Source organism: Neodiprion lecontei, chromosome 7 (assembly GCF_021901455.1).
Source record: "Neodiprion lecontei isolate iyNeoLeco1 chromosome 7, iyNeoLeco1.1, whole genome shotgun sequence".
Taxonomy (NCBI): Eukaryota; Metazoa; Arthropoda; class Insecta; order Hymenoptera; family Diprionidae; genus Neodiprion; species Neodiprion lecontei.
Window position 1 is genome coordinate 9,771,584 of NC_060266.1, and position 27,994 is coordinate 9,799,577.

General features: G+C 40.1%; 1 protein-coding gene across 2 annotated transcripts in view; it reads right to left on the reverse strand.

Moving 5' to 3' along the window:
- LOC107226158 (protein O-GlcNAcase) overlaps positions 1 to 27,994 on the reverse strand; it is a 187,888-nt gene that overhangs the window by 26,733 nt on the left and 133,161 nt on the right. Inside the window, exon 8 of one of the 2 annotated variants that reach the window (XM_046744759.1) lies at positions 2,597 to 2,650. The exons of the other annotated variant lie outside the window; for it this stretch is intronic. Within the exon in view, the coding sequence (XP_046600715.1) occupies positions 2,597 to 2,650 (54 nt within the window). The remainder of the gene's footprint in view (positions 1 to 2,596; positions 2,651 to 27,994) is intronic. 2 annotated transcript variants of the gene reach the window in all.

A 27,994-nucleotide genomic window follows, 5' to 3' on the forward strand; every position in this document is an offset into this window, starting at 1 on the left:
ATATCGAATCAGTAGAGTAACCCAGAATTGACACAAACAGTTAACAATCCTGTCTCGATACAGCTTGCGAGCTGCAACGACTGAAGGGAAGGTTCTAGTCAAAATGTGTTTTGTTGTTGTTGGAAAGCACTATGTCTACCTATCACTGTGTCGCACTGTGTCGATTGACTTCGTTGATGGAAAGCCCCCAATATCTTCCTTGTGATTCCGAGAGTAACGTAAGCTATGTTTCATCACTCTATCGCCTCAGAGGACTGAAGAAAGAACAGAACTGACAATATTTCAGCCATCCTCGATATTGGTAAGTGAATCAGCTGTGAATCGCTCGACTCACAATGAGACTAGAGAGGCTGGTCATTATGGACTTCATTCAGCCTGCACGAGGTAGTTGCTACTGGTCTACGATTCGATGTATATTTTCACCATTCCCTGTCATGGGCTCTAACTGTTTTGATATCACAATCTCAAAATGACACAAATTTTTCAGTGCCCAGAGTTTAATCTCGCCGACAGATGGTCAGAACACTCATGTGTGTCGCAGCATTTGATTGGCCAGAGCAGTGTGTAAGTGTTCAGTTGGTCTGTAAGTGAAACTGAACATTGGACGTTAGAAAATTTGTGTTGCCAGCTTCAGCACCTAACTGTCAAGCGAAGGGCCCTGGGTTCGATCCCCTGTACGTTGTTCTTTTTTTTATGTAATATACAGATAAATAGCATTAATACAGTTATAATGCCAAAAATCGATACCAACGGTTTATAAAGGAAAGCATCCAGAGACAGGAAATCGATCCCACAACTCACCACGCACCACTTTAGTGCCGTACTATTGCATCCACGCTTAGCTTCGTATGCGAAGTTGCGGTTGAGCTATTGCTGGAACTGACCCAAATGTCATAAAATTTAAAATCGTAAATACGCAGCAGCCAGAACCAATGAGATCGAAGAGAAAACCATGATGGTTCAGAGATCATTAAGTATCATCATCACGTGGAAGCTGAACGAAATCCGCTTCGATTAACCTCCCTACTTTCAGCTCTCCTTGTGACGGGATATTTTACGTGGAATTCGTCTGCAATGCATGGGTTCCACTTTTTCTGTCTTTTCGAGGTCTAGAATTTTCTCAACTAGGACAAAGGTTGGACGTGATTCAACGTTGATACGTCGAGTGCCTTCGCTCATACATGTGTTTACGTTTCTGCTGATGATTTATAACCAACGCAGATAAAGTATTCAAAATTTTAAGTAAGCTGTGCTGAATTTAGGTATCTGCTCTAAAGTTGCAATACCATGTCGTTGATTTTCAACTTCCTGCAATTGATTATAATCTTGAATACCATTTCTTATTACGCATTTTATAAGAAAAATTTTATGCATCAGCTGTTCGAAATGGTTTAAAATAACGGTAATTACCATAACACGATCCTCTTAAACCAACAATTGTCACCACTTTTTAACAATAATGGGACTCGTTGGGGAGGAGAATAGTAGCGGGGGAAGCAGGGTCCATAATACTTTCACCTCCTTCACCCCACTTCCTACCACCTTTTCGGTGGAAAGGGGGGGAGGGGGGGGAGGGGGGGGGGGGAGGGAGCAAAGAGTGGCTCTCTTTCCCACGTCATTCCTCTACCCTCAAACAGGTCTTATTATATGTGACAAGATTTCAGACGAGAATTTTCTAACAACTTTTCTTCGGGCAACTACAGCTTTGAATATCAGAGAAAATATCAATTTTGGGGGATTATACAGGTACATACGAGTCATCTTTGCAGATCTGAAGATTGACAATTACCGCCAACACGCCAATCTCACGCCTTGTATAGTAGTGATGTCAGAGCCATACTACTTGGTAACGAAAGATATTAAATTTCTTCGTCGAAGTGGAAACTACGGTAATGTATATCATTTTCACAACAATCTGATATGTTTACATGTCTCTAATTTTTAACGGTTATTACGCGTATTGTTCGTGCTTTTCGATGTTCTACTTTTAAGGAAGTTTTTTGATACGGATGGACATAAAACGATATTTCTGGTCTGTTTCATCGGATTCAACTGACCTGTATCAAATAATTGACATGAAAATAACGCAACTTTTAGGAATTATGATTTACACATAGCTATAAACATAATCCAAAATCCAAACTGAATTCAAGTCGTATCGAATTGAGAATCTCCACAGATAGCATTGTATTCCAGTGCAAGAAATTGTCGTCATACGTTATAGGTTTGTTAAGCACCTTGAGCGGAATATTTGAATAATGACGAAGAACCAAAACTACGTGATCATATGAAACGGTAAAGTGCAATGAGTTTCTAGCAATCTGCGGGTGAATTATGCTTTGGTTAGCATTTCACTGTGTGGTTCTGATAATCTCATCTGCTAAAAGTACATGTTGATACCTGATTTCTTGTAATGCTGTTTATTGGCAATGAGAGCTTACATACAATTAAGCAGGAGTGGATACCCCTTGCCTCAAAAAATCCGGAATATTGGTATCTAGGTAACTACTAAGAAACTGGATAGGAGTTATGCATAGAGCTATGGTAATTGCGTGCACTACCTTGAGTTACTAATTAAAACAGGTAAATGGCATACATGTGTAGCTTCCTTGGGTATACGTAGTCATCGTCGTTGGAAATCTGCCAAACCCTAGTGAAAAAACAAAAAGTAGAAACGGCAAGTTAGTCAGTATTCAGATATATTTCAATCTTACAGTTTAAATACCAAAATAGGGAACACTTTTGACCGATTACATTTTTAACGAGAATCAATCAAATATATGGACGTAGAGTACTACTTCAAATAAAATATGAGATATTCAGCGTTACACAATATGTTTTACCAGCAAGGAGAGTATCAGATCTCCGGATCACAGATTCTGCTGAAACTTTTAAAGATGTTTCTTTAGCTCAAAATATGGAACTTCTCATTTGCAATTCCATCCATTCAGCCTTCCTTTGCTCGATTTACAATACATCAGGTAAACGATTAATTTTATACTTTACTGTGGCTCTGAAATAATAACATATCTGTTAAACTAAAATCTACAAGGTGTCCTATTTTGAAAAACGGGCTCAAATTTATCTAAACATAACTTGAGGCGAAAACATTAAATTAAAAAATGTTTCAAACAAAATTTGTTGTACATGAAGGGGGACATCAGATGAGCAACCCGATTTTTGGGTCCGGAGCCTCTGCTAGGCTCATCAAGGCTCAACTTTTAAATGAAACCTTGAGAATGAGTCCTACGGTGAACAGAATTGTTCAACATTAAAAAATGTTTGAGCACTTGTTTTCATTAGTTTTTCAGCATTGCTAAGCATTCAAGAACCACCAGCATCAGCGTTACCCAATGTACACCGCGGGGACGTTCTTGAACGCGTTCTCATTTTGAAATTGAGCGCAATCATTGACGTAGTGCCACTTTTTTTACGAGAAAACTTCGATTAACGTTTTCGGACTGTTTAAAGACGGAAACCAAAAAATGACTCCGAGTAAAACTTACTTATTTTTCAACGAGAAATGAGAAAATTCAATAAAAAATACCAGGTGCTGTTTGAAAAATAACAGTTGGGTTTCGATGGGCCCAGCAGAGACCCCGGACTCAACAACTGGGATGCTCATCTGATGTCCCTTTTCATATACAGCAACTTTTGTCCAAAAGGTGTTTTTCAGTTTAATGTATAGTTTTCGATGTATTGAAGCTTATTTTATCTCAAATGGGACGCCCTGTACAAGACTCTGTAATTGAAACTTTAGGAGAGAATAATAAAAATTAATGTAAGTGGTGATTCTTGACCTCAAGATGATGATAGAAGGTTAATTCTTGGATATGAAGGTCAGAAAAATTAAACGAAGTGAAATTTGTTTACGTTTCGGCCCGAGTTGGGGCCCTCCTCGGAACGAAATATTGATCATGGTCTTAATGGACCGCATAGTGCACAAGCAAGAGTATTAATTTAAAAACACAAGTCATGTAGATAAATGGAATGGACCAGTTAGCAGTACATTATTTGAAAACCGACAAACCACTACGTCTCTCCCAACTACTGATATTCACCGACTTATCTCTTAAGTGACTAGAAAGGAATTTGAATTTAACGCAACTATCAATCGATGTACTATCGCCACTGACCAGTACGATAGTACGATAGTACGTCGATTGACAGTTGCGTTGACTTCAAATTCCTTCCCAGGCACTTAAGAGATAAGTCGGTGAATATCAGTAGTTGGGAGAGACGTAGTGGTTTGTCGGTTTTCAAATAATGTACTGCTAACTGGTCCATTCCATTTATCTACATGACTTGTGTTTTTAAATTAATACTCTTGCTTGTGCACTATGCGGTCCGTGAAAACCATAATAATTATTCCGTTCCGAGGAGGACCCCAACTCGGGCTGAAACGTAAACAAATTTCACTTTGTTTAATTTTTCTAACCTTCATATCCAAAAATTACCCTTCTATCAATGCAAATTAATATTGAGAGCAGAAATGAACAACAGGATTCTTTGATCAGGATATTCCACCCAATAAACTGCTGATATAATTAATTTTAACCGAACTGAAGAACGGCCCAATGAATAAAACTTTTTATCACAAGCTTCATATTTTGGGGCAAAGGAACACACTTAAAAGTTTCAGTAGAATCCGTGATCTGAAGGTCTGATACTTTCCTGATGAGTCTAGCAGCTTGCCAATAAAAATCTTGCCTCCCTGGTAACTTCTGAGAAATCAAAGTCAACTACATTGAAATTTCCATGTAGCGGGCACTTTCGGGATCGGAAATCTTGTCCGCTATTGAGTAGTGTCTGTTATTTAGGAAATGCCTAATTTTTTAGTGCACAAATATGTCGTATCTTATTGCGAATAAGTATACACATTCCCACAAAACATGTAATATTTTAATAGACGAAAGAACATGAATGAATAAATGTATGTAAATATTCAAAATACATAAACTGTAACAAACAAAACAAAACAACACTTTTTGTTATAATAAAATACATAATAAAATATATATGTAATAGGTTCAAAAAAGAACGGTTTCGTAATATGTGGCAAACTCCAGCGTACGCGATGGTACATCAACAGCCAAGAGTTCGGTAAACAATGAACAAACTGAAAATTTTGCAAGCCTGTCCGCTATTAGGAAATTTTTTCATGAACAAATGCATCCCCGGCAGTGTTTGCGTCCGTTATTAAGGATGTTCAATATTGGAAGGTATATTTTCGGATAGCGCGATGCTTTTCTATCGAGGATATCTAACTTGTTCATTATAAGAAGGTATCCGCTGTTAAGAGGTGCCCGTTGAGAGAATGTTCACTGTATATAATATACATATTCACAGATGGTACAATGACAAATTACGCTATTTGTGGATTTAAAAAAGTAGCTACTGGTACATGTTTCACATTTTCAAAAGATACAATTCGCTACTTGTTTTACATAATACTCATTTGTAAAATATGTACATGTATAATCGCGCATTCCATATAAGTTGCACAGACAAAACCAGGGACCCCAAAAAAAATGGATTATTCATAACATGTCAAAAAGTGTAAGACAGACTACATCAATGGCATATTTAATCATATGTGAGTGGGCTATTTTCTCATTCTCTGCAATGAAACTCTGTTATTATTATAGATCTTTTAACATTGAATTCTTTGATGGGAGTGATAGACTTTTCCCTATTATCGAAAACATCGAATCTCAAGCTAACAGCGTTTACCATTCACAACACATAATGCGCACAATCCCTATTGCATAGAGCCGTTTCTATGGGCCAAAATGTTGGAAAATTAGACTTCGTGCGTGTTCAATGCTGTAAGTAGAGAACGCCATAGGACAAAGGACGTCCACATACGGAAATTGATTTTGCGACAGCTGGTTTTTCTCCCTAACTGGTGACGCTGTCAAGGAATTGCAATTGGAGAATTGCTTCTCGTTCGGGCTGCGCGTTACAATCTGAAATTCTCCAATTGTAATTCCTTGCCAACGTGACTAGTTCGAAAGCAGTATTAGCTGTACCGGAATCAATTTCCGTATGTGTACGTGTTGCAGTTGTCCGCCGATGCAGCCAGCTTTTGATGCTCTCACAGCCGACAGAATAATGTGGCGCGATAAAAAATTTGACAGAAAATCAAAACGTGGTAGGAAATACCAATTGGAAGAAACTCAAGGTTTCGACACGACTTCACAACCGCAGTATGAAGGTTTAAGTTTGTAATAATAATGTAACGTTGAAAAATTCATGTCTGTCTGAAATTCTGCAAACCACGATTTTGCGTTATTTAGAGAACATACACATATTTTGGAGACCCAATATTTTATATCATTCTACAACTGGGAAATACTGATCTTTATTTTAATAATTTATTGCATTGGAAGGTTGCTATAATCAGTCTTTATTTACCAAGATATAATCATGAAAAAATTTGCAAATTATCACAAGACAGTGACATGAAATGGGTGAATAGATTATGTTTTAGTACCTAAAATGCATTGATATCGAAAACATAGACTAATTTTGTATCGTGAAATAGGGGCGTGATATGACATCTTATACACATTGTAAATTCAACATTTGCGAGGGGTTTTTTTCCCTGAGGTTCATACCTCAAAGACTCTGAGCCATAATAAAACATAGAACTGGTGGCTCAAAATGTGTGTTTATTTCATTTATTCCTATCCCCTAGATCGTTGTTTTCTAGAGTTGGAAATCGTGACCAAATGAAAAAATACGTGACCTCGTTTTTATTAAAGAGGACGCGACCCACGAAACACGACGTGAAAATGAATTGTATCTCAGTCAGTAAAGACTGACTGTCGCATCCTCTGAATGGGTGCTCTTTAGTGCCATTCCATGGATAAGCCATCATAATAGCTCGCTAAAATACAACTCAAAAATTTTGTGCCGGAGAAGCTCGTTAAACGCATGGTTTTCGAGTTATAAGCGACAGCGCTAACAAGGGGAGGGCGCGATTTGTAAATAATCGATTTTGATGAAACTCAGATATGTTGTAGAGGTATTTGCCTTAAGTACCAGACTAACCGGATTAGGATAACAACTCTTATTCACCCAGAAAATCCTCTACAACATATCTGAGTTTCATCAAAATCGATTATTTACAAATCGCGCCCTCCTCTTGTAAGCCAATTCGGGTACAGTATTTCATCTGAAGTAGCTGTACCGGAAGCTGACATTTAACTTTCCTGAAATTGGATAAAAAGGATGGAGTAGAGATAAAAATGGCTAGAACAAGATAAAACAGAACTAGAAGTGAAAATTCAGCACCTAAGCGAAAGAGAAAACGGATAGAAGGAAGGACTGAAGCAAATAAAAGACACAATAATGCAGCTTGAAGGTAGAAACGGAGAGAAAGCGGATGGCAGTATATGAGAACTGGAGAAAAAACTATGAAAAGAGAAGAGATAAGAACAAAAATAGACAAAGTAGAGAAAAGGGTCAGGTTGCAGCAAAGGTTAGGTAGAAGAAATAACACAGTAATCGAAGGGATAGAAGGGGCGGACATAGCACAGGTAACGAAAAAGGCAATAGAGAAAGGAACAAGGATCAAAGGGATCCAAGAACTAGGTGGAAGGAGAGAGAAAGGGAGCTCCAGAATCATGAGAGTGGAATTATACAGCAAAGGAAAAAAGAGATATGCTTACCAAGAAATGGAAGTCGAGAAGAACTAACTTAAGAATGGAGGATGACCTGAGAAACGAGATAAAAGCTATTAAAAATAACAGGAGAGGAAAGAATAGGAGCCGAGGGAATAAAGAAAAAATAGAGTTCGACAAAATCCGCATATAGGGAAAATTTTGTAACTGGAATAAAGAGGACAAGGCAATAAGGGACAAAAAAAAGAACGCAATAGACATCAAAGGAAAAGAAGGAGGAGGAACGAAGAATGCGTGAAAGCTGACAGAAGAATCGGGGGGACTTGTTAGAAAATGGAATAATGAAGAGAAAGAAAGAAATTGAATAGAAAAACAAGGATTCTGAAACGTGACAGGCCTGAAACGCAAAGACAAACTCTGAAGACAAGTAACGAATTGGGACGTAATCGACCGGATGGAGACATGGGTGGGCGAAAGAAGAGGAAGAGGATTAAAGACAGACTAGCAAAGGGATGGGCGTTGAAGATCAAGAAGACTAGACAGGAAAGGAAGATTTATAAGAGCAATAACCGGAATAATGAGAGACCTCAGGCTAAAGGACAAAAGGAGGGAAAATCAAGGATGTTCAACTAAGGATGACGATAGGAGAGGAGAAGTGGGGCAGAAAAACTGTATACGTAAATAAAGATGTAGAAAAGAAGCTAGAGAAACCAAAAAAGACCACGAAAGAAGCGATCGTAGGTGAAAAAAAAAAATCATGACAGGGTGGAACTGGAACGCAAGAATAGAAGCAGATGGGGGGAGGGGGGGATTAAAGAAAAACATGAAATGAAAAGGAAAGGAAAATCGAAGGAACAAATAAATCGAATAAGGTAGGAAAATCCATAATGAAATAGCTAAAAAAAGAGCAGAGAAATGAAGCAAGGGAATGGACTAACAAGGAAGGTATCCCAGGTCGAACTCTCCGATTTGATTTCTTCTGTAACATATTATAGTTGACTAAAAGCTAAACGACACGTATTTTTTTTAAGTCTTTTTTTTTTTTTTTTTTTTTTGGGAAATGGCATTTTTGATTTCTCGTTATGAAAAAAGTTTCCAGTGGGATTGGTCAAACAATATGTTCTTGTGGGTGAAACTACCAAATCGCCCACTGACATGCCTTACTTTAGAGGGTGGTTCACCCCCTTAAACTGTTGAAGGGCAGATTAAAAAGAACTACGTTTCTCTTAGTTTTTAGTCTACTTTAACATATTACAGAATAAATCAAATCGGAGAGATCGATTTGGGATACCTTCCTTGTAAGAAGGAACATACACATTGAGAAGCGCAAAAGCAAAAACAGTAATCGTTATCGGAATCTATTCGCAAAACTCTTTTTATTTCTCTACTACTCTAATCGCGTGAGTACTTCGGCAAAAAACTGCGAAATTCAATTGGTTTAGAACAAAGCATAAACTTCGATGTTGATTATGTTTTTATAAATTTCGTTACCGTGTTTTCGTTTATCAGTGATCACGTGAAATGCAAGCAGTGCGGTGAAGCAATAACAATTACGAAAACTTCTATTCATGGTCTTTAGTTCAAGCTGAAAATAGAGTGTCCTTGTGAGCCCCGTAGTGTTCCCTCTTCCCCATATATTTCTAATGCATACTAAGAAAATACTAGGTTCGCTTTACTATGCGTACGACAGGGATCGCGGAGTAAAGGCATGCAACGATTTTCTGGAATTATGGATCTAGCACATCCAGTCTAACAGACTGCGCATAGCGCGATTGTAAAAAATATTCCGACTGTTTCAGAATCAGTACAAGTTATTATTTTTAAGTCAGTAGTGCGAAAAGAAAAATAAATGACTGCAACAAATGAGACAAATCCGTGATTAAACGTGTCAGGAAATGGCAGATGGCGCAAACGGTGCTTCAATTCATCGACGGGAGTATGTAGTGGCATTGGACATTACACTGGTAAGGTACTTCATGTAAATATCAAGTGCATATACCAAATTCCAATATTCCAAAATAAGGAAACTACTGCTGAGTTTCAGGACTGGGAAAATAATCATAAAAATATATGTACTGTATACCGCAAGGGTTCTTCCGGAAAAATGGAAGTTAACGTAATATCTGAATTATTTGAAAGATCGATAGGAAATTAGCAATGGAGGTTCCAAAACTTATAAGGGCATAAATGACAGAGCATCATATGAAGATACAAAAATAACCAAGAAAGAATATGATGGACACGTTTAGAAAATAATGGCACGAGACTTAGAAATTGCAGAAAAAAAATACCAGCGGACTAGGAGGAAAAGGTGAACCGATAGGCAACCGCATTGCCAACCTCTACAAGTTATTACGGTTTCGCGATAAGACATAACAGTGATTTTGTGGAGGAGATGAACAAAGCGATTGTGGCCACAGGATGTCCAACGACCAGGAATTATAAGAGAATTTGAAAGTGCCCTTGAAAATGCATAATATATACAAGAATTTTGATATATTTTGATTTTGTTCCGTTTGTGCTCCTTAATTCTTGTATGTAATTGCCTACTTGTTTGCCTAATGTATATCTTGTCACAGTTTTTGCAGGGAATTTTGTAAAACATGCAAAAACGGAACATTCACGGCCTAGACGAAAATTACACTGCTTTAACCAGACACTCCATTGAACTAGACCATGTTTTTAGTTATGAACGTGCTAGCGTCTTAGCTGTGGAACCGGTATATTACAAACGTCTTCTTCTTGAGATGTGCAATATTGTAGCAGATGCTCTTGCAGTTAATTTACGTTAAGATATTGAACATCTCAGTAATATCTATACGTCGGTAATACATCATTCTTAGTTTCCTAAGCTACCTATTGTGCATAACTCTACTCTATCATCAAAACTGTATTGTTTCGCTTCTATGTTCCTAGGTCATATCTATGTCTATTACTAGCCGGTAGTCCTTTCTTCTAGTCCGACCGTTGTTGTCTCAACGTTTCTAACGGTCATCTAATTTCAACGTCCGTCTTTCCTTGCTAGTAAATTTGATCCAAGATGGGAGCTTGGGCGTTTCGTATTGCACTGTATAATTGTATTATAATATAGTAGTGTATTTTAAAATTATATTCTGTAAATCTGTTTCATCGTCACGTCCACATCAAGTTTTATTATCCAAAAAATTCTCGCACCAGGTGAATATTATTCCTTTTTCTGTTAGATTAAGTCGCATTCACTTGGTGATGTGCTTCCTATGTAAGCTATTTTTTAGGTTGTATATTTTATTTATTATTTATCTATTTATTTATTTTTTTATTTTTTCTGTACAGGGTGTCCCAATTTAAAGTACACATTACGTTTTCAGCCGAACTAACGTTTCAATTGGAAAATGTGTCCTACAAACGTTGTTCGGTTCAGAGGGGGACACATGAAGATTTTTTATTTTTTTTTGGTCCAGCATCATAATTGGTGATGCTATGGAGGATGAACCAGTTTTTTTAAATGGAATCATGCATTTTTCTTTTAACTAAAATATTCTTTATTCAAAAATCTACAATCTTCTCAGAAGATGTTTTTTTTTCTAAATGAATAGTTCGTGAGATAGAACAGAAAAACAAATATTTCATTACTCCAAACTTTCTCTGTGATATGTGTGATATGTCGGAGCATCAGTGGGGTGACTACAGATGTTCAAAAATACCACCATCAAGAGCAATACATGCTCTCACTCGCTTTTCGAAGCTCTGCACCGTTTTCAAAAGAATTGCCCTTGAAATGGCTCTGCACGCATTAGTAATTCTATTCATCATGTCAACCCTAGTCGTTGGAGGCTCCCGGTCAACAACATCTTTAAGGAATCTCTACAGGAAAAAATCAGGCCACTCAACTGGACCTCCTCGACCGATCCAATTACCACCGTAGGTAGCCTGCAGATAATTCCTCACAATTCGGTGATAATGAGGAGGTGCTCTATCTTGTTGGAACCACATTCGTTCTCTTGTATCCAAGTCAACTTCTTCTAAAAGCTCTGGTAATGCGTTCTGCAAAAAGTCGAGATATCTTTGCCCGGACACCGGTCCCTTGAAGTAATATGGCCCTACAAGATATCCGTTGACGATCCCACACCAAACATTTAATTTCCACCGATGTTGGTGATCAATCTGTCCAGAGCTTTTGGAAAAAGTTGACTTGGATACAAGAGCACGAATGTGGTTCGAACAAGATGGAGCACCTCCTCATTATCACCGAATTGTGAGGAATTATCTGCAGGCTACCTACGGTGGTAATTGGATCGGTCGAGGAGGTCCAGTTGAGTGGCCACCAAGATCGCCGAATCTCACATCGCCTGATTTTTTCCTGTAGAGATTCCTTAAAGATGTTGTTGACCGGGAGCCTCCAACGACTAGGGTTGACATGATGAATAGAATTACTAATGCGTGCAGAGCCATTCCAAGGGCAATCCTTTTGAAAACGGTGCAGAGCTTCGAAAAGCGAGTGAGAGCATGTATTGCTCTTGATGGTGGTATTTTTGAACATCTGTAGTCACCCCACTGATGCTCCGACATATCACACATATCACAGAGAAAGTTTGGAGTAATGAAATATTTGTTTTTCTGTTCTATCTCACGAACTATTCATTTAGAAAAAAAACATCTTCTGAGAAGATTGTAGATTTTTGAATAAAGAATATTTTAGTTAAAAGAAAAATGCATGATTCCATTTAAAAAAACTGGTTCATCCTCCATAGCATCACCAATTATGATGCTGGACCAAAAAAAAATAAAAAATCTTCATGTGTCCCCCTCTGAACCGAACAACGTTTGTAGGACACATTTTCCAATTGAAACGTTAGTTCGGCTGAAAACGTAATGCGTACTTTAAATTGGGACACCCTGTATATGTTTTTTTCTCCTTTCTCTCTTTCTGTATCTAACCTTGGCTTGTTCTTGTGACACACTATTAAAAATTTCGATTTTTTACAGAAAATAACCCTGTCGGTGGACAATATGAAATCGCATGCCTGCCAGCTCGGATCGATTGCGTTTGTTTATAAAAAAATGTTAAGTTGCATTTTTAAAACGGTTTCTGGGCTCATCGCGATCCGGTTGAAATTTTACACACAGGTGCTAAAAACATTACTGAAAATGAATTCGAGTGCCTGCCACTCGAAATCGGTAGTAAAATACCGCCTGTCAATCAAAAACCGGCAAAAAAAAAGTGCAACACCCGCCTTTGTTACGAAACTATACTTGCAATGAGGTCCCGATCTGTGCAAGTCGCTACCTGGATGCCATGCCTTGACCGAATGCGATTTTAATCCATCTTTTTTCAGAAAGGGGAAAAAAATACCTCTGAAGATTTTGCAGAATTCAACCGAATATCAGATAGCTTTTGCAAATCTCGGGGATTGCCATGGAGACATAGCCGACACTACTTTCAAAAAAATCGAAGAGTTCATATGTGAAATGTATAGCGTTAGAGAGGTGCGTAATATTAACGCGGCACGTTTGTCCATTTTTTTGAAAAATTTTAGGCTCAAAAATGTTTGTGAGAATTTCATGAAAGAGGCAACCACTTTCGATGCGTCTACCATTCCTCGGTGTGCATCAGAGCTCAGACAGCAAGTTTTGCGAGCTAGGTATATAGTAAATATTTGGTGTAATGCGTTCTTGAAAAAACCAACGGCTCTGTGCCCCACCAATTGCGGATGGCTTCGAAAAAAATAGTAAATACAAGTTCCTTGGGTTCGAGGGAGAGCAAATCCCGCGATTCGTGGAGGACATAATTATACAGCCAGAGAATGTTACCATAGATAATACCGAAAGCATTGAAAATAACGAGTGTGACAGCGAACTAGCGAGGATCTATCGGACAATGATTCCGCAAGCGATTAAATGTATTACTTTTTTTGATACAAATAAAAACGTCTACTGCATAATAATGTAGAAACAGTTTGATAAAAAATGAAATACAAATAAAATTATGAATCAAAAACCTATACTAGATTATGATATATAAATAGTTTGATTTATTTATGCAAATACCCCATTTTTTATTGTAATGTATTATAGAATTGAAATGACAACAAGATAATTTAACAAAAGATAGCAAGTCATCAGGGTCTTGCGATGAGCACTGCTTTGGGAAACTGGCAGGCGGTATAAAACAACATATTGGTAAAGGCAAGCAGCTGCAATCGAGTTTGGAAGAATTTTTTCTACCTTATATTAAATTTTGGTGCGGATCGGAATGAGCACCCTCTAATTGCCTAAGGCGCAGAGCGCGAGAGCGCGCGACTTTCATGAGGCTGGCAGGCACATATGGCAACGCCTTTGAGGAGGCAGGCACTCGCCAATGAATTTCTAACACTTAAAACTATATTCTAAATGTTTTTCGTACGGTTTGCGATGAGGCGGGTGAGGCACTTTTTTTTGCCGGTTTTGATTGACTGGCGGTACTTTTACAACCGATTTCGAGTGGCAGGCACTCCAATTCATTTTCAGTAATGTTTTTAGCATCTGTGTGTGAAATTTCATCCAGATCGCGATGAGCCCAGAAACCGTTTTTAAAATGCAACTTCAAATTTTTTTATAAACAAACGCAACAAATCCGAGCTGGCAAACACGCGATTTCATATTGTACACCGACAGGGCTATTTTCTGTAACTTTTCCGTCCACTACGAAATCAGCCCGACAAAAGTGTCGCTAGCTCTCGACCTATAAACAAATAAACGTTTTTTCATTGGCTTGCGTATCTAAGAAACAGATACTTTTTGAATGAAATAATATAGCGTATGTATATTCGTGCTGATTAATTAAAAAAAAATGAGCCGTCACGGGACGCCTGGCAGATGTGAAACATCGACATTATTTTGTAAAATTAAAATTAATTATAATTAATAATCAATTTAAAAAAATTAAAATTAATTAAAATTAATAATCAATTTAAAAAAATTAAAATTAATTAAAATTAATAATCAATTAAAAAAAATAATTTGTTTTTAAGTAAAACACAGGTTAGGTGTACCGTAGTAAACAACACTGTATACACTATGGAGTATACACTATAGGTATCCGAGCTCAGTGTGGCGAGAGAGATGGCTTAACGCCGGATCGAGTGGGAAGCGAATCGTACAGTCGATTGCGCATGGCGACGCGTCGCCACACCGTACACACTACTACATATAGACTGTATATATATACCATCATGTAGCGTGGCGACGCGTCGCCACGGCATGCGTCGCCACGCCAGAAATCGGTTTTACGTGCGGCTATAGATGTTTCACATCAAAAAGAGGAAAAGCCCCGTCAGCCGAAAATCGAAAGAATATAGTTACTCAGCATATTTTTTATTTGTGGTACAGACCACCGATACTTGTGATATCGTGTGAATCGATTTACCGCGCATGAAAATCATCGGAAGGTGCGAAAATACATATCAACGTCAAATCATCTTCCGATAAAACCTTGTGAACACACTCCTTAGAGTGTACATGCGTTATTATCAAAAATTTATTAATACTGTATGAGTAGTTTCTTTGAAATGAATTCCTAAAAATCAACATGTTTCTACGTTCGTTACAGTATAATAACTTCTTAATATATTCAACTGTCGCGATCGTCAAAAATGTCATTTCGTGATAATGAGGTTGAAGGTAGTAACTTTACTGTAACGATACATGTTTAGTAACAATCGTTACTCCAAACCTTTAGCAATGTCCGAAATTTACTCCAAAACAAAACGTACTCTATTTTTGAAACGCCAACTCCTTGAAAGTCATTCTAAAATTGAACAATAATGATTTTCTCCCTAATGTTTTGTACGTTATCATTACTAACTTCAGCCGCATTCGTGATAATCAGATTCTTAATTGCATGCACGTGGAATCTGAATTATCACTGGAGGATGAAAGTTTCTAGTGCTCGGTAAGGCGTCGTGGTGGAATCAAATTTCCGTTTAGAACAAGTTAGCATTTTTCGGCTGATCTGTACATAGGGTCTGAAAATCGTACGAATGGTTGTACATTATTACATTTATTTGATCTCAATTCTCAAGTCAACACATTGAACTGTATTGTGATATTAATTTGATCGAAATCTACAAGATGGTTATTTCACATTACTACATATATAAAAACATAGTAAGTCATGTGGAATATATTCTTCCAATTACTTGTTTTACTTTCATGAGTCCCGCGGTTCTTGGGCATAAAATTGAGATTCACGTTTTCACAGAGTTGAAGAGCTAGAGATTACATTACGTCTCCAAAACTAAATGTATCTTAATGTTACATGTTAACTGTAGCATATTATCTTATTGTGAGCTGCAGTTATCTTTACATTTCCCGAATCAATAGTGGGTATATGAACTGTGTTATCGATGAATATGCAGGAGCGCGCTGCGGCGGAAACTATTTTCCAGAACAAAGGCACAATTTCCATCTACAAGGATCTAGACGCCGCAAACCACGAAGTCAAAGACCTGGATACGTCAACCTACGGCGCAGGACTTAGACGCCGAAAACCACGAACCGGACGATCCGAATTTGTTATTCTACGGAGTAAGGAAAATAGACACCGAAAACCACGGTGCGGATGACCTGGATGCATAAAAGCTACGAAGCGCAGGATTAGGTTAGGCAGTGACCGATAGTGACACTACGTCTATGTTTACGAGCACTCATCTTCAGACCTATGTCGGCCATTTTTATTAATTTCGTGCCACATTTTCTCCAATTATTCTTTCGCATATACCGTCTGGTTACGCGTGCGGATTGACTTCAAAATCAAATGGGAGCAAGATTTCGATGGCGTGTACTACTTTTTTAAACTCGAAGTTCAATATGCAATATGTCCCAAGCAGCATTCTGTGTCTGAAAATTTCATCAACTCTACCCCTCCGAATGCGAGTTCGGATTCACTTAAAAATCAGAAGGGGACGATGTTTCTATGGCATTAACCATATCCCTTTTCTAATTTCGATCTCAATGCGTGATGGCGTTTGTCACTTATTGACGTCCCATGCTACGTTGTATCGACGGGCGAAGGAGAACGAGAATTTCCATTTTATATCAACTTTTGCTGTTAATATGTCCGAAACTGTAGTGCAGATGTCAATCAGATTTACGGAACAAGACCAGGTAGACAAGGACTCTCGATCTTGTGAGTTTCGTTAAAAAATATTCACTCGTTCTAGAGATATGACACCCTTATTTCGGGTACACGTTGAGCCGAGTAAATGATTCTCGGTTAGCGCTTGCCGGCCTACGGGTACTTGGCGGCGATTCGTTGCCGTGAATCTTGATCATGACAAATATCAGAATTAAGATACATTTGAATGCAAGCACTTGTGTCTGATATTTCTGAGCAGTAAGCTATATGAACATTACACGTAATTTAACAAAGTCAATCCATCACTCGCAGTCATGGATAATTCATTCAAGAGTCAACTATACGGTACGCCATCTTTGTTAGTCGACGGCAGATCTGACTGATGGCCAATGTAAGAGCTTCTAGCATCAGGAGCGTACACATCTGCAAATCATGTGTGGTGCCTGTAGGGCGACATCTTTCTGAAATTTATTGTTTTTAAGAGAATATATACTAAATGTCAAGTTTTGGCCACCAGAGAACGATTCAGTCGTAATGAGGTAGAGGTATAAGTGAGTAAATTATTACATAAAAGTACTCGATGTCTACTAGCACGGTTATTACAAAAATAGTTTACAAACTTGAAAAAATGTATAGATTGTACATGTTAGCAACTTGTACGCAGATATGTTATTATTCCATATAATATCGTAGTCCCACAATTGCGTTCAAAAACAGTATGTCGATAAAAGTATTTAGATTGTGACTAGACGGACAAACAGTATGCACGTACGTTTGAATAGAAATGTATTGTAAAATTATGTATCCACTTTTTTATTTACCTTACGAATGCCACCTTACGAATGGAATTATTTAGACGACAAATATAAAATACCAAATTAATGCTTGGAATGCAATTTTCATGGTCTACCTTGGAGCTGTGGGAATATATCGTGAAAAACATTGAATGGACAACTAAATACGAATTGTACAAAGCTAACGCGGTGTATGTAAAAGGAGCAGTGAAATGAGAATGCAACTAATCAGTTGCAGAAAATTGCCCCCCAATCGTCGATGTGCTGGATTTGAGCGATCCATCGCTTCAAAACCTACTAAAAACTTCAAGTGCTACTGTACAGTGTGATAAGCATGCAATACCGAACGCAAATTGTGCATTTCAGAACGTCACGTCACTTCAGAACTGGATATTGTAACATCATGCTTTATGGTGACGCAGAACAATTTGTCTTACTGTGCATCAGCAATCTTCAGGAACAATCCCGCATTCCCGGCGAATATATCATGATTGTGATACTGATTGTTTCCGATATAAGCTAAAATTATTCAATCAAGCTTATTTTTAGACGTACTCATGAATTAATGTAGTATCTTTATCCTAGTTATTAACCTCTTACCGACCGAACTTCGCACGTATCCGTTCCAGATATGGAACCATGGCCAGGTAAAGGTTAAGACTGAAATTTTTGAACAATTGTTTGATTCTAGAAACTGTAAGTCATCGTAAGAATATTCTATAGAAGCTTCTGGAACCTCTTGAAGTGAATCTAATAAATATAGAGGTCATTGGTATTACACCTGTGTGGTAAAAAATATCACGTAGTTAATATCATGGTGAGAAAGGAATGTAGCGTGAATAATATTACACCAGCATCCGAGTTGACGAACAAAATTCTTGGAACCAATCATGCAGTAAAGAATGTCACGTAGTTGATATCACATCCAAGCCGACAAACAGTTCTGCGAACTGATTATAAGGCAAATAATGTCACGTGGTTGATATTACACCGGAATCTCAACCGGAAAACAGTTCTCAGAACTATCAATCGTAGAATGTGGGGTGTTTGACATCACACCGGAAGCCACTCAAGGTCAACACTCAGATTGCCTTGGGAAAGTCGTTTGCAGCGACATCGTAGAACAGTTCAGAGAAAAGGCTTTAAGTATTCGTCAGTAGGGTGATGACAGGTAAGATAGATAAGATTGAGCGAATTTTCGGTAAGGCAGCGCGATTATGACCTTCAGTTAGTAAGAATTTCAGCATATTTTTAGTAAGGCAGCGCGATTTTTAACCTCTGTTTGATATTTGATTATAATTTAATAATAAACAACGTCGGTAAAGCAGAGCGCGGTGTTGATCTCATAGCATCAAAAGGGTTTGAGTCTCGGTAAAGTGTCAGTAAGTGTTGGTAGTAACAATCTGTATCCAGAAGCAGCACAGCTATAACATTCCTGCTATACCCTTTCGGGTACAACCCCACAAACGAATAGCTTGTGCAAGATTTAAGAGAGATGGATGAGAGACCGTCATTATGTGTCTACAATCGTTTTAAGATTTTTAACAGAAACACCCGAATTTGCATGCTCCGTCTTACAAGTTTTGCGAGCTAACGCTAAGGTCCTCTTCGACAATACTCGACATGCTAATGATATGAACTCAAAAGTCTTCCCATTCCGAGGTCTTGTACATCTATCTAGTTTGGTGTGGTGGCCCGTGGAGTACCACTTACTAATTAAATTTTTTTGGAGTTTACTCCTTAAGAAACGATTTGAGTTATAGGGCCCGGTACGGAAATTATATGAGGAGTAAAATCAAGTGTAACACGAAAACTTGAGGCGTTACGTAGAAAGAGACAAACATATATATTTGTCGGATTGAACGTGCAAAAGAATGAAATGGAATACATTACACAGCGTATCCTATACTCGGGGCCTCCTCTTTGTGCAATGCTTCGTAGTCTCACTGTATAGTTTACTACCTCTGGTCTGAGAGTTAAATGTGTGCGTATGTTTGTACGTGTGTGTGTGTGCCTGCGTATTACGAAGTTCTGCAGCAACTTGTATACTGCTGCCGAGTACAAGGTATGCATGCTGTATAACAAATACATTTAGTAGCATTTATTGTACGATACAACGTTCACAAACAGCAACGTAACCATCAACTTTTAATGTATTGATTTTAAAGTTTTCTTGTACTTCTATGCATTGATACGTGTATTTTTATGTATTACACTTTTATTGAAGTAATATAAATAATCCGAATAATTACTATTTAGAGAGAAGGCAAAAAATATATGGATCATCGACGTGGGATCCGCGAATTAGTGATGAGGACGAGTGTAAATGAAACGAAGATGATGTTGAGATGGAGAGAGATAATGATTAACAGTAACCGAGAATTTTATTGATTCTGATGCGGCGATACAGACCGTATCGCAAGAGAGCGTTACAGAGAGTGAACATTTACAGAGCGAGAGAACACATAGATTACACAAATACATGATTTCGAGACAGAAGACAATACATGAGATACAGCTGATAGGTTTTGAGTCGCGACACGGGCAAGCGGCGAGATTTGACGCAGAGACGGCAAGTAAATATTGCACGCGACTGTGAGGACGATTTTGAGTGTCGCGAGACACACATTTAACTATTCGATACTTTGCCGAAACATACCGCCCGCTTCGCTATCGGTAACGATCGCGAAATAAGATTATGCCGCCCGCCGTGCGCTATTCATTCTTAGAGTCAATAATTATCTTGAGAGGACACTGGAAGCACACACAATTTTACGATCAGACGTTTTAACACAGCGGATTTCGTTTGAACGGTCACAACGCGAACGAGACTGTCGGTTCCCGGATGCACTTCGATCACTTTCGCGAGGGGCCACACAGATGGAGGTAGATTTTCGTTTTTTACGAGAACGATGGATCCGATTTTGATGTTCCCGTGATGAGTCTGCCATTTCGAGAGGTTTCGGAAAGAGTGAAGATACTCCGTACTCCATCGTTTCCAAAAATGCTCCAGCATTTGACGCGAGTGTTGCCAATGCGATAGCCGTTGAACTGGCACCTCGATGAGTGACGGCTCAGGAATTATGTTTAATGCTGAGCCGACGAGAAAGTGTCCTGGAGTCAAGGCACTTGGATTCCGTGGATCGTCCGAGATAGCGCAAAGAGGTCGAGAATTGAGCGTGGCTTCTACTTGCGTGAGGAACGTCGCGAATTGCTCGAACGTTTGAGTAGCTTCTCCGATGACTCGTTTGAGGTGAAATTTGACCGATTTCACTCCCGCCCATTTTCCACCGAAATGAGGCACGGAGGGAGGATTGAACCGCCACTGGGTTCCGTGTGATGCAAGGATGTTCGCGATTTCTGAGAACTCCTTTGAGGATGCAGCGAGAAGACGGCGAAGTTCTGAGTCTGCGCCAACGAGATTCGTTCCACAATCGCTTGCGATCGAGACGCGAATTCCTCGTCGAGATGTGAAGCGTTTGTACGCCGCGATGAATGCCTCCGTCGTGTAGTCCGAAACTAGCTCGAGATGCACAGCCAAGGTCGTGAAGCAGATGAAGATAACGATACATCCCTTGCATAATTTCGCTCCTCTTCCGCGGAAGGCTCGGATCAAGAATCGACCAGCGTAGTCAACGCCAGAGTGGAGAAACGGCCTTGATTGCGTGACTCGAGACTGAGGGAGTTGGCCCATCTGTTGGCTGCTGAGAATGGCGCGATGACACGCACAAGGAACGCAACGATGTATGAACATTAGACTGGGCCAAAAAAATTGACTATTTTTTTTTTTGAAAAATATATCGAGAATATCATTCAGTATGGCAAAAAAAAAATTTCATGAAATTTTAAGCCCTTAATATTAACTTTAAGAGGTCTATCATCGCTATTTTTGATTTTTAGTAATAATTTGATGTTTTAGGTCAAAACTGTCGAAATATTGAAGTGAAAAAATTTATGTTCACTTATCCCTTTATAAAATTAAATTCCCTACAAAAATTGATATAATTTCTCGAGAATTAATCGAGAATTAATCGAGAATTAATCGAGAAATTATATCAAGTTATTAAGCTTAATTACTCGGAAACGGCTTGTCTGACAAAAATCTATAAGAAGACCTTTTTTGTAGGGAATTTAATTTTATAAAGGGATAAGTGAACATAAATTTTTTCACTTCAATATTTCGACAGTTCTGACCTAAAACATCAAATTATTACTAAAAATCAAAAATAGCGATGATAGACCTCTTAAAGTTAATATTAAGGGCTTAAAATTTCATGAAATTTTTTTTTTTGCCATACTGAATGATATTCTCAATATATTTTTCAAAAAAAAAAAAATAGTCAATTTTTTTGGCCCAGTCTAATGAACATGCGGATCGGTACTCTTCCTCCCAGGATCCAGTACCTCAGTTGAATTGTAGCGAGAGTGAGTTGCGGATCTCTGTGGAGCGTCAACCGATGATGATGATCGATGATCAATGTGGAGAACGATGATTCGCGAGGCAAGATGAACGGTTGCTTTTCGTCATACGAAAGCTATGAGTGATTCAGTCGACCACCGACTCTGAGGAATCCGTTCGAATCGATGAACGGCGTAAGTCGCGATAGTGGATGACTCCGAGTGAGACTTGAGCTTGTCTCGATTTGGCAAATTTCTTCCGCGAAATACGCCTGCTGAGTCACCTTGGTCCAATACAATTGGGCGTCATTCAATTCCGGAGTCGAGATTGGTCCAGAATTGATAGAAGACGGGGGTGATTGATTTGATGATTTCCGCTTCGCGAGGAAATGATTTGCAGCACGCTTACACAACGCGATGACTTTGAGGAGAGTCGATAGTTTTGAGTAGCGATCGACTAGATCCCAGATTAGTAGCAACTTGGCTGTTGCGATATGCGTCGACAGCCCTTTTCTTTCCTCGAGATGAATGTCTTCCTCTGGTCGCGGAGATGAGGATGGCCAATTGACTGAAGGCTTCGAGAGCCAGGATGGTCTGACAGTCCAAAATTCTGAATTTTGGAGTTGCTCCGAATATGCACTACGAGACGCAAGATCAGCGGGGTTTTCAGAACCCGAGATGTGATACCACCGAGCGCGCGCGAACTCTTGGATTTCCGTTACGCGATTACGAACGAATTCTTTCCACCGCGATGGGTGGCTTTTGATCCACGTGAGCGCGACTGTGAAATCCGTCCACAGATAGACCGGGGTGTTCTCAAGATTTAGAGTCTTTTCCGCGTGACACATCAACCGGACGAGAAGATTCGCAGCGCAGAGTTCGAGACGAAGAATTGTCACCTTCTTTAGCGGCGCTACTTTAGTTTTCGCGCACACTAGTGAAACGCGCACTTCGTAAGTGTCAATGTACGTTCGCGCGTAGATCACTGCGCCTAATGCACTTTGAGAGGCGTCCGCGAAACCGTGGATCTCTATCCCGAGAGATGCTGAACTTAACCCGATCCATCGTGGGATGGTGATAGCTGAGATGCCTGGAAGATCTTGTAGAAACTCGATCCATAGCGAGGACAATGAAGCTGAGAGCGGCTCGTCCCAGTCGAAACCGAGTGCCCACAATTCCTGCATAAAGATTTTGGCTCTGATCGTGATCGGCGAGAGCCATCCGAGAGGATCAAAGAGCTGCGCGGTTTGTGAGAGAACTTTTCGTTTCGTGAAATTGTCCCGAGTTTGATGAATTTGCGGAGAGAACGCGAACGCGTCGATGTCTGGTCTCCACGCAAGACCGAGAGCCCGAAAGAATGGACTTTGATCGAGATTTAGATGCGTCGCGATCTCTTGATGGTTTCGAGAAATATCAACGAGAGTTTCTGGGTGGCTTGAAGTCCATTTTTGAAGTTTAAAGCCGCCCGCCTTGAGCAATTGATTGAGTTCGTTGATTTTCTCGCGACCTTGATCAACGTCCTCTGCTCCTTAGAGGATGTCGTCGACGTACGTGTTCTCGAGAATGACGTGGCTCGCAAAGGGATACTGCTTACCTTCGTCCTGAACGAGTTGATGAAGAACACGGATCGCGAGATACGGAGCGCTTGCAAGACCATACGTTACCGTAGTCAGTTGATATTCTTCAATCACTAGCTCTGGTTCTTCCCTCCAGAGAATTCGCTGAAAATCTTGGTCATCATCGTGGACCAAAATTTGTCGGTACATCTTGACGATGTCTGATGAGAACGCGACTGGATATTGTCGCCAACGTACGAGAACGTCCGCGAGGTCGGTTTGCACTTTTGGACCGACAAGAAGATTTTCATTGAGAGAGAGTCCGAGGTTGGTTTTTTGAGACCCGTTGAACACGACACGCAACTTTGTTGTGGAACTGCTGTCGCGAACTACACCGTGATGGGGAAGATAAAGCACGCGGGAATTGTCTTCAGGTGCATTGATAGCGCGACGCATGTGCCCGAGTTCACGATATTCACGAAGGAAGCTCGAGTAAGCCTCCTTGAGATTCGCGTCGCTACCAAACCGTTTCTCCAAACGAAGGAGCATTTGATGCGCGGGATTCCGTGAGTTGCCGAGCTCTACCGAATTGCCCTTGAGCGGCAGCTGAACTGCGTAACGACCGGACGCAGTTCGAGAAACTGTTTCGCGAAAGTGTTGCTCACAACGCTCTTCTTCGGAAGTTAGAGTCAAAGGTTTCGACACTTCGTCCTGCTTCCAAAACTGCTGCATGAGATCGAGCAGTTCGTGATCGAGGGAGCATTGGAAGCCTTGGACTGCGCCATACGAGGGGCTTGCTGCTTCCGCTGAAACGCAGCCGGAGAGAACCCAGCCGAACTGAGTTTCTTGCGCGATTGGAGTTCTTGGTGCTCCTCTTCGAACTCCTTGAGCAATGATGTTGCTGTAGATGTCGGCTCCGAGAATTACGTCGATTTGGCCGGGATGTGCAAAGCTTGGATCCGCGAGGTTGAGTCCTTGTAGATGAGGCCAGTCTTCGACGAGAAGTCGGAATGAGGGTAGATACGATGTGAGTCGCGGAAGCACGAGTGCCTCCACCTGACACGAGAACGAGGTGTGAGCACGAGATTGGAGTTGCAATGTCGCGATGCCGCGAGTCACTGCCGATTGATGAGCTCCGACGCCAATGATCGGTATCGTTGCTTGATGCCGACGTAGTCGCAATTGTTGCGCTAGCGACTCCGTGACGAATGAACTTTCGGATCCTTGATCCAGTAGAGCGCGAGTGATGATTCTTTCTCCAGTCTCCGGATTCGAGGCGATCAATTGCACTGTGGCGAGAAGAACTGGAGAGCGCTTGATCATTGTAGGCTGAGCTGAGTGGTCGATCACCTGAGAGGCGCTGTTCGAGATCGGTGCGTTCTGCACTGCAGGTTGCGCTACTGCAGCCCGTCCTTGAGATGTGCCGCTGTTGGCAGCTGTCAAGATTGAGGAAGAGTTTCGATGCAGCAAGGAATAATGTCGACCGTTGCACACGCGACACGTTTTGTTGGATCGACAGTCCTTCTGCTGATGTGGACCGAGACAATTGAAGCAAAGCTTTTTCACAGAAACCACTTCCCTTCTTTGATCGAGAGATTTGTCGCGAAAGGTCGAACAGAACGCGATGTAGTGGTTGCCTTTGCAACAAACACACGACTGTTCCTTTGATTGCGCCGTATGTGACCTTGTCGTCTGAGGATTTGACCTTCCTTGCGATGAGTGCGGTTTCGACGTCACGATTTTATTGTGAGCATGAGCTTGCTCCACGGCTTCGAGGGTGTGGATGCGACCGATGAGAAACACCTTGAGCTCCGCAAACGAGGGGGGCTCGAGTTTCTCGCTAACACTTTTCTCCCACTCTTCGAGAGGTGCTGGGTCGAGCTTGCGAATCGTCATGTGCACGATGATCTGATCCCTTAATTTCTCGGGACTGTCGAGAAGTTCGAGCGCGCCAAGAGCTTCGCAAGTGTTGCTGTGCAAACTCTTTAGTTCCGATGATGATTTTTTTGCGACACGAGGAATCGCGAAAAGTGTCGCGAGATGAGAATCAGTCAGAAGCCGCTTGTTTTCGTATCGTGTGACGAGAGTTTCCCAGGCTCGAGAGAAGTTTTCTGCGGTGAGAGAAATGTTTTTGATGAGTTGTAACGGTTCATCGGTCACACTGGTTTTGAGGTCGTGCAGCTTTTCCACTTCCGAAATTTGCGAATTTTCGCGAACCATCGACGAGAAGAGGTCGTGAAACGGCTTCCATTCTGAGTAGCCGCCCGCGAAAGTGGGCAGTTCAATACGCGGTAACCGTTTTGATGATCATCCTGCTGGTGCGTCTTGAGGAGCTGCAGCGGCTTGCGCGGTTGCTGCAGGCGCAGGCTTTAGCGATTCGAGAAGATCAAGCATCACTCCTTCGCCACAGAAGAAGTGCTCTTCATACAGTCCGTAATAATCTTTCGCGAAGTACGAAAGCTTTTTGATCGCGTCGAGTTGATCACCTTTTGCTGCGAACTTGATCTCGTTGATCTTTTCGTGATTATCTTGGAACTTATTCCAACTTGAATTTAAAGCATTAAGCCGCGACTTCACCTGCCCGTAAGTGATTTTTTCCTCGCCGAGCTTGCGCAGGTTGTCGACGGCACGAGAGATGCGCCATATGTAGTCCTTTTGACGTCCGATATGTTCTTCGATCGACATGTTGATGTATGAGAGGATTTAAACTTACGCGACGAAATGAGTTTTCATGAACGAGACACAAACACACTGATAGTAGCGCGACGCGATTTACACTTCGGGAGACCGGTGTTGTTGACGCTCCGATCTTAGTCACGGTCACTACAGAGGACACCGCACGTTTGAATTTAACGGACGCGACTGCTTTTTGTTGATGGTTTTCACCGATAACGAGATTGTTCACTTTAATAACGTGTACTTTCACAACTAGATGCTCATGCGATAGTTCCGTTTTCACTCACTAGCTAATTCGTTTTCCCGTAAGTCGCAACGATGCGAAAGATTCGACTCGATTTGCGAATGATCCGATTCGATTCACGACTGATCCGGCTCGAAGGACCAAAAAATTGTTAGAGAGAAGGCAAAAAAGATATGGATCATCGACGTGGGATCCGCGAATTAGTGATGAGGACGAGTGTAAATGAAACGAAGATGATGTTGAGATGGAGAGAGATGATGAATAACAGTAACCGAGAATTTTATTGATTCTGATGCGGCGATACAGACCGTATCGCAAGAGAGCGTTACAGAGAGTGAACATTTACAGAGCGAGAGAACACATAGATTACACACATACATGATTTCGAGACAGTAGACAATACATGAGATACAGCTGATAGGTTTTAAGTCGCGACACGGGCAAGCGGCGAGATTTGACGCAGAGACGGCAAGTAAATATTGCACGCGACTGTGAGGACGATTTTGAGTGTCGCGAGACACACATTTAACTATTCGATACTTTGCCGAAACAATTACAGATATATGTTTATTTCTCTTATCATTTTGGAAGATGCGTTCATTGACCCTCTTTTTCTATTTGATATATGTATATCATAATTATCGTTCGTAAGGAGTAAACTCCAGTCGTGCGTCGGAGCTGACACACACACTTTTTTTTTATGGATTCGTATTTCCATTAACTAGCAGTCTTCAATCCTTTGCTTGCAATTACAGAGCGGTAGCAAAGTTCGGCAGCACACTTATAATTGGGCTTTAAACGCACTGACTATATTCACTGCTTATAACTCTCGAAAAAATAGACTAACCCAGGTGGAAATAATTTTTAAGCCCACCTATTAATTTGACTCTACGATAAGTGGAGAAAATCGGACAATTTCGTAGTTTTTACATACAAATTTTTGTAGGTTACCGTTCGTTTTCGTGTAATATTGTACTTTTTCGTAGATTATTGTCGTTTTCAATAAATAAGTGTGTATTCGCTAGCATATGCGCAATTGTTATTCTTATATCAAATGCTATGATGGATATTATTTGTGGTAATATGTCTTAGAATTCTTGGGTTGATGAAATAACAAACGTTAGTTATTTCACGAGACTTACCTATTTAGATAAAGTGAGTTCAAAGATATGCGAACGATTCTCCAAATCCGTCTAGATAATACTCACGATCAGAAAATGAGAAGATCAGTCTTCAGACGCAGACCCAAATACTGCTAAGTCTGGACTTGTCCGCAATAGTTTTCCTTGTGAGAAAGATGCAAAATCTGTCGGTTTTGTAACAATGTATTTCATACTTTCTAATACACATTCATAATCTTATCGATTTGAATTAGCTTTTTAAATTGTCGATCGGCACAATTTTTCGTGAAAATTCGAACTCATAAAATTCATGAAGCTTTAAAAAGTTGTACTTTTCAACTGAATTCTTATAATACTAAGAGTAAAAATGTTAATATTATCTGGAGCCGTAATTGTAATTATTTTTCATGGAAAACTGCAGATTTTCATGATTTTTTTGCAGAAACTAGCAGTTTTTCATAAAATTCCACAAATTTCTACGAA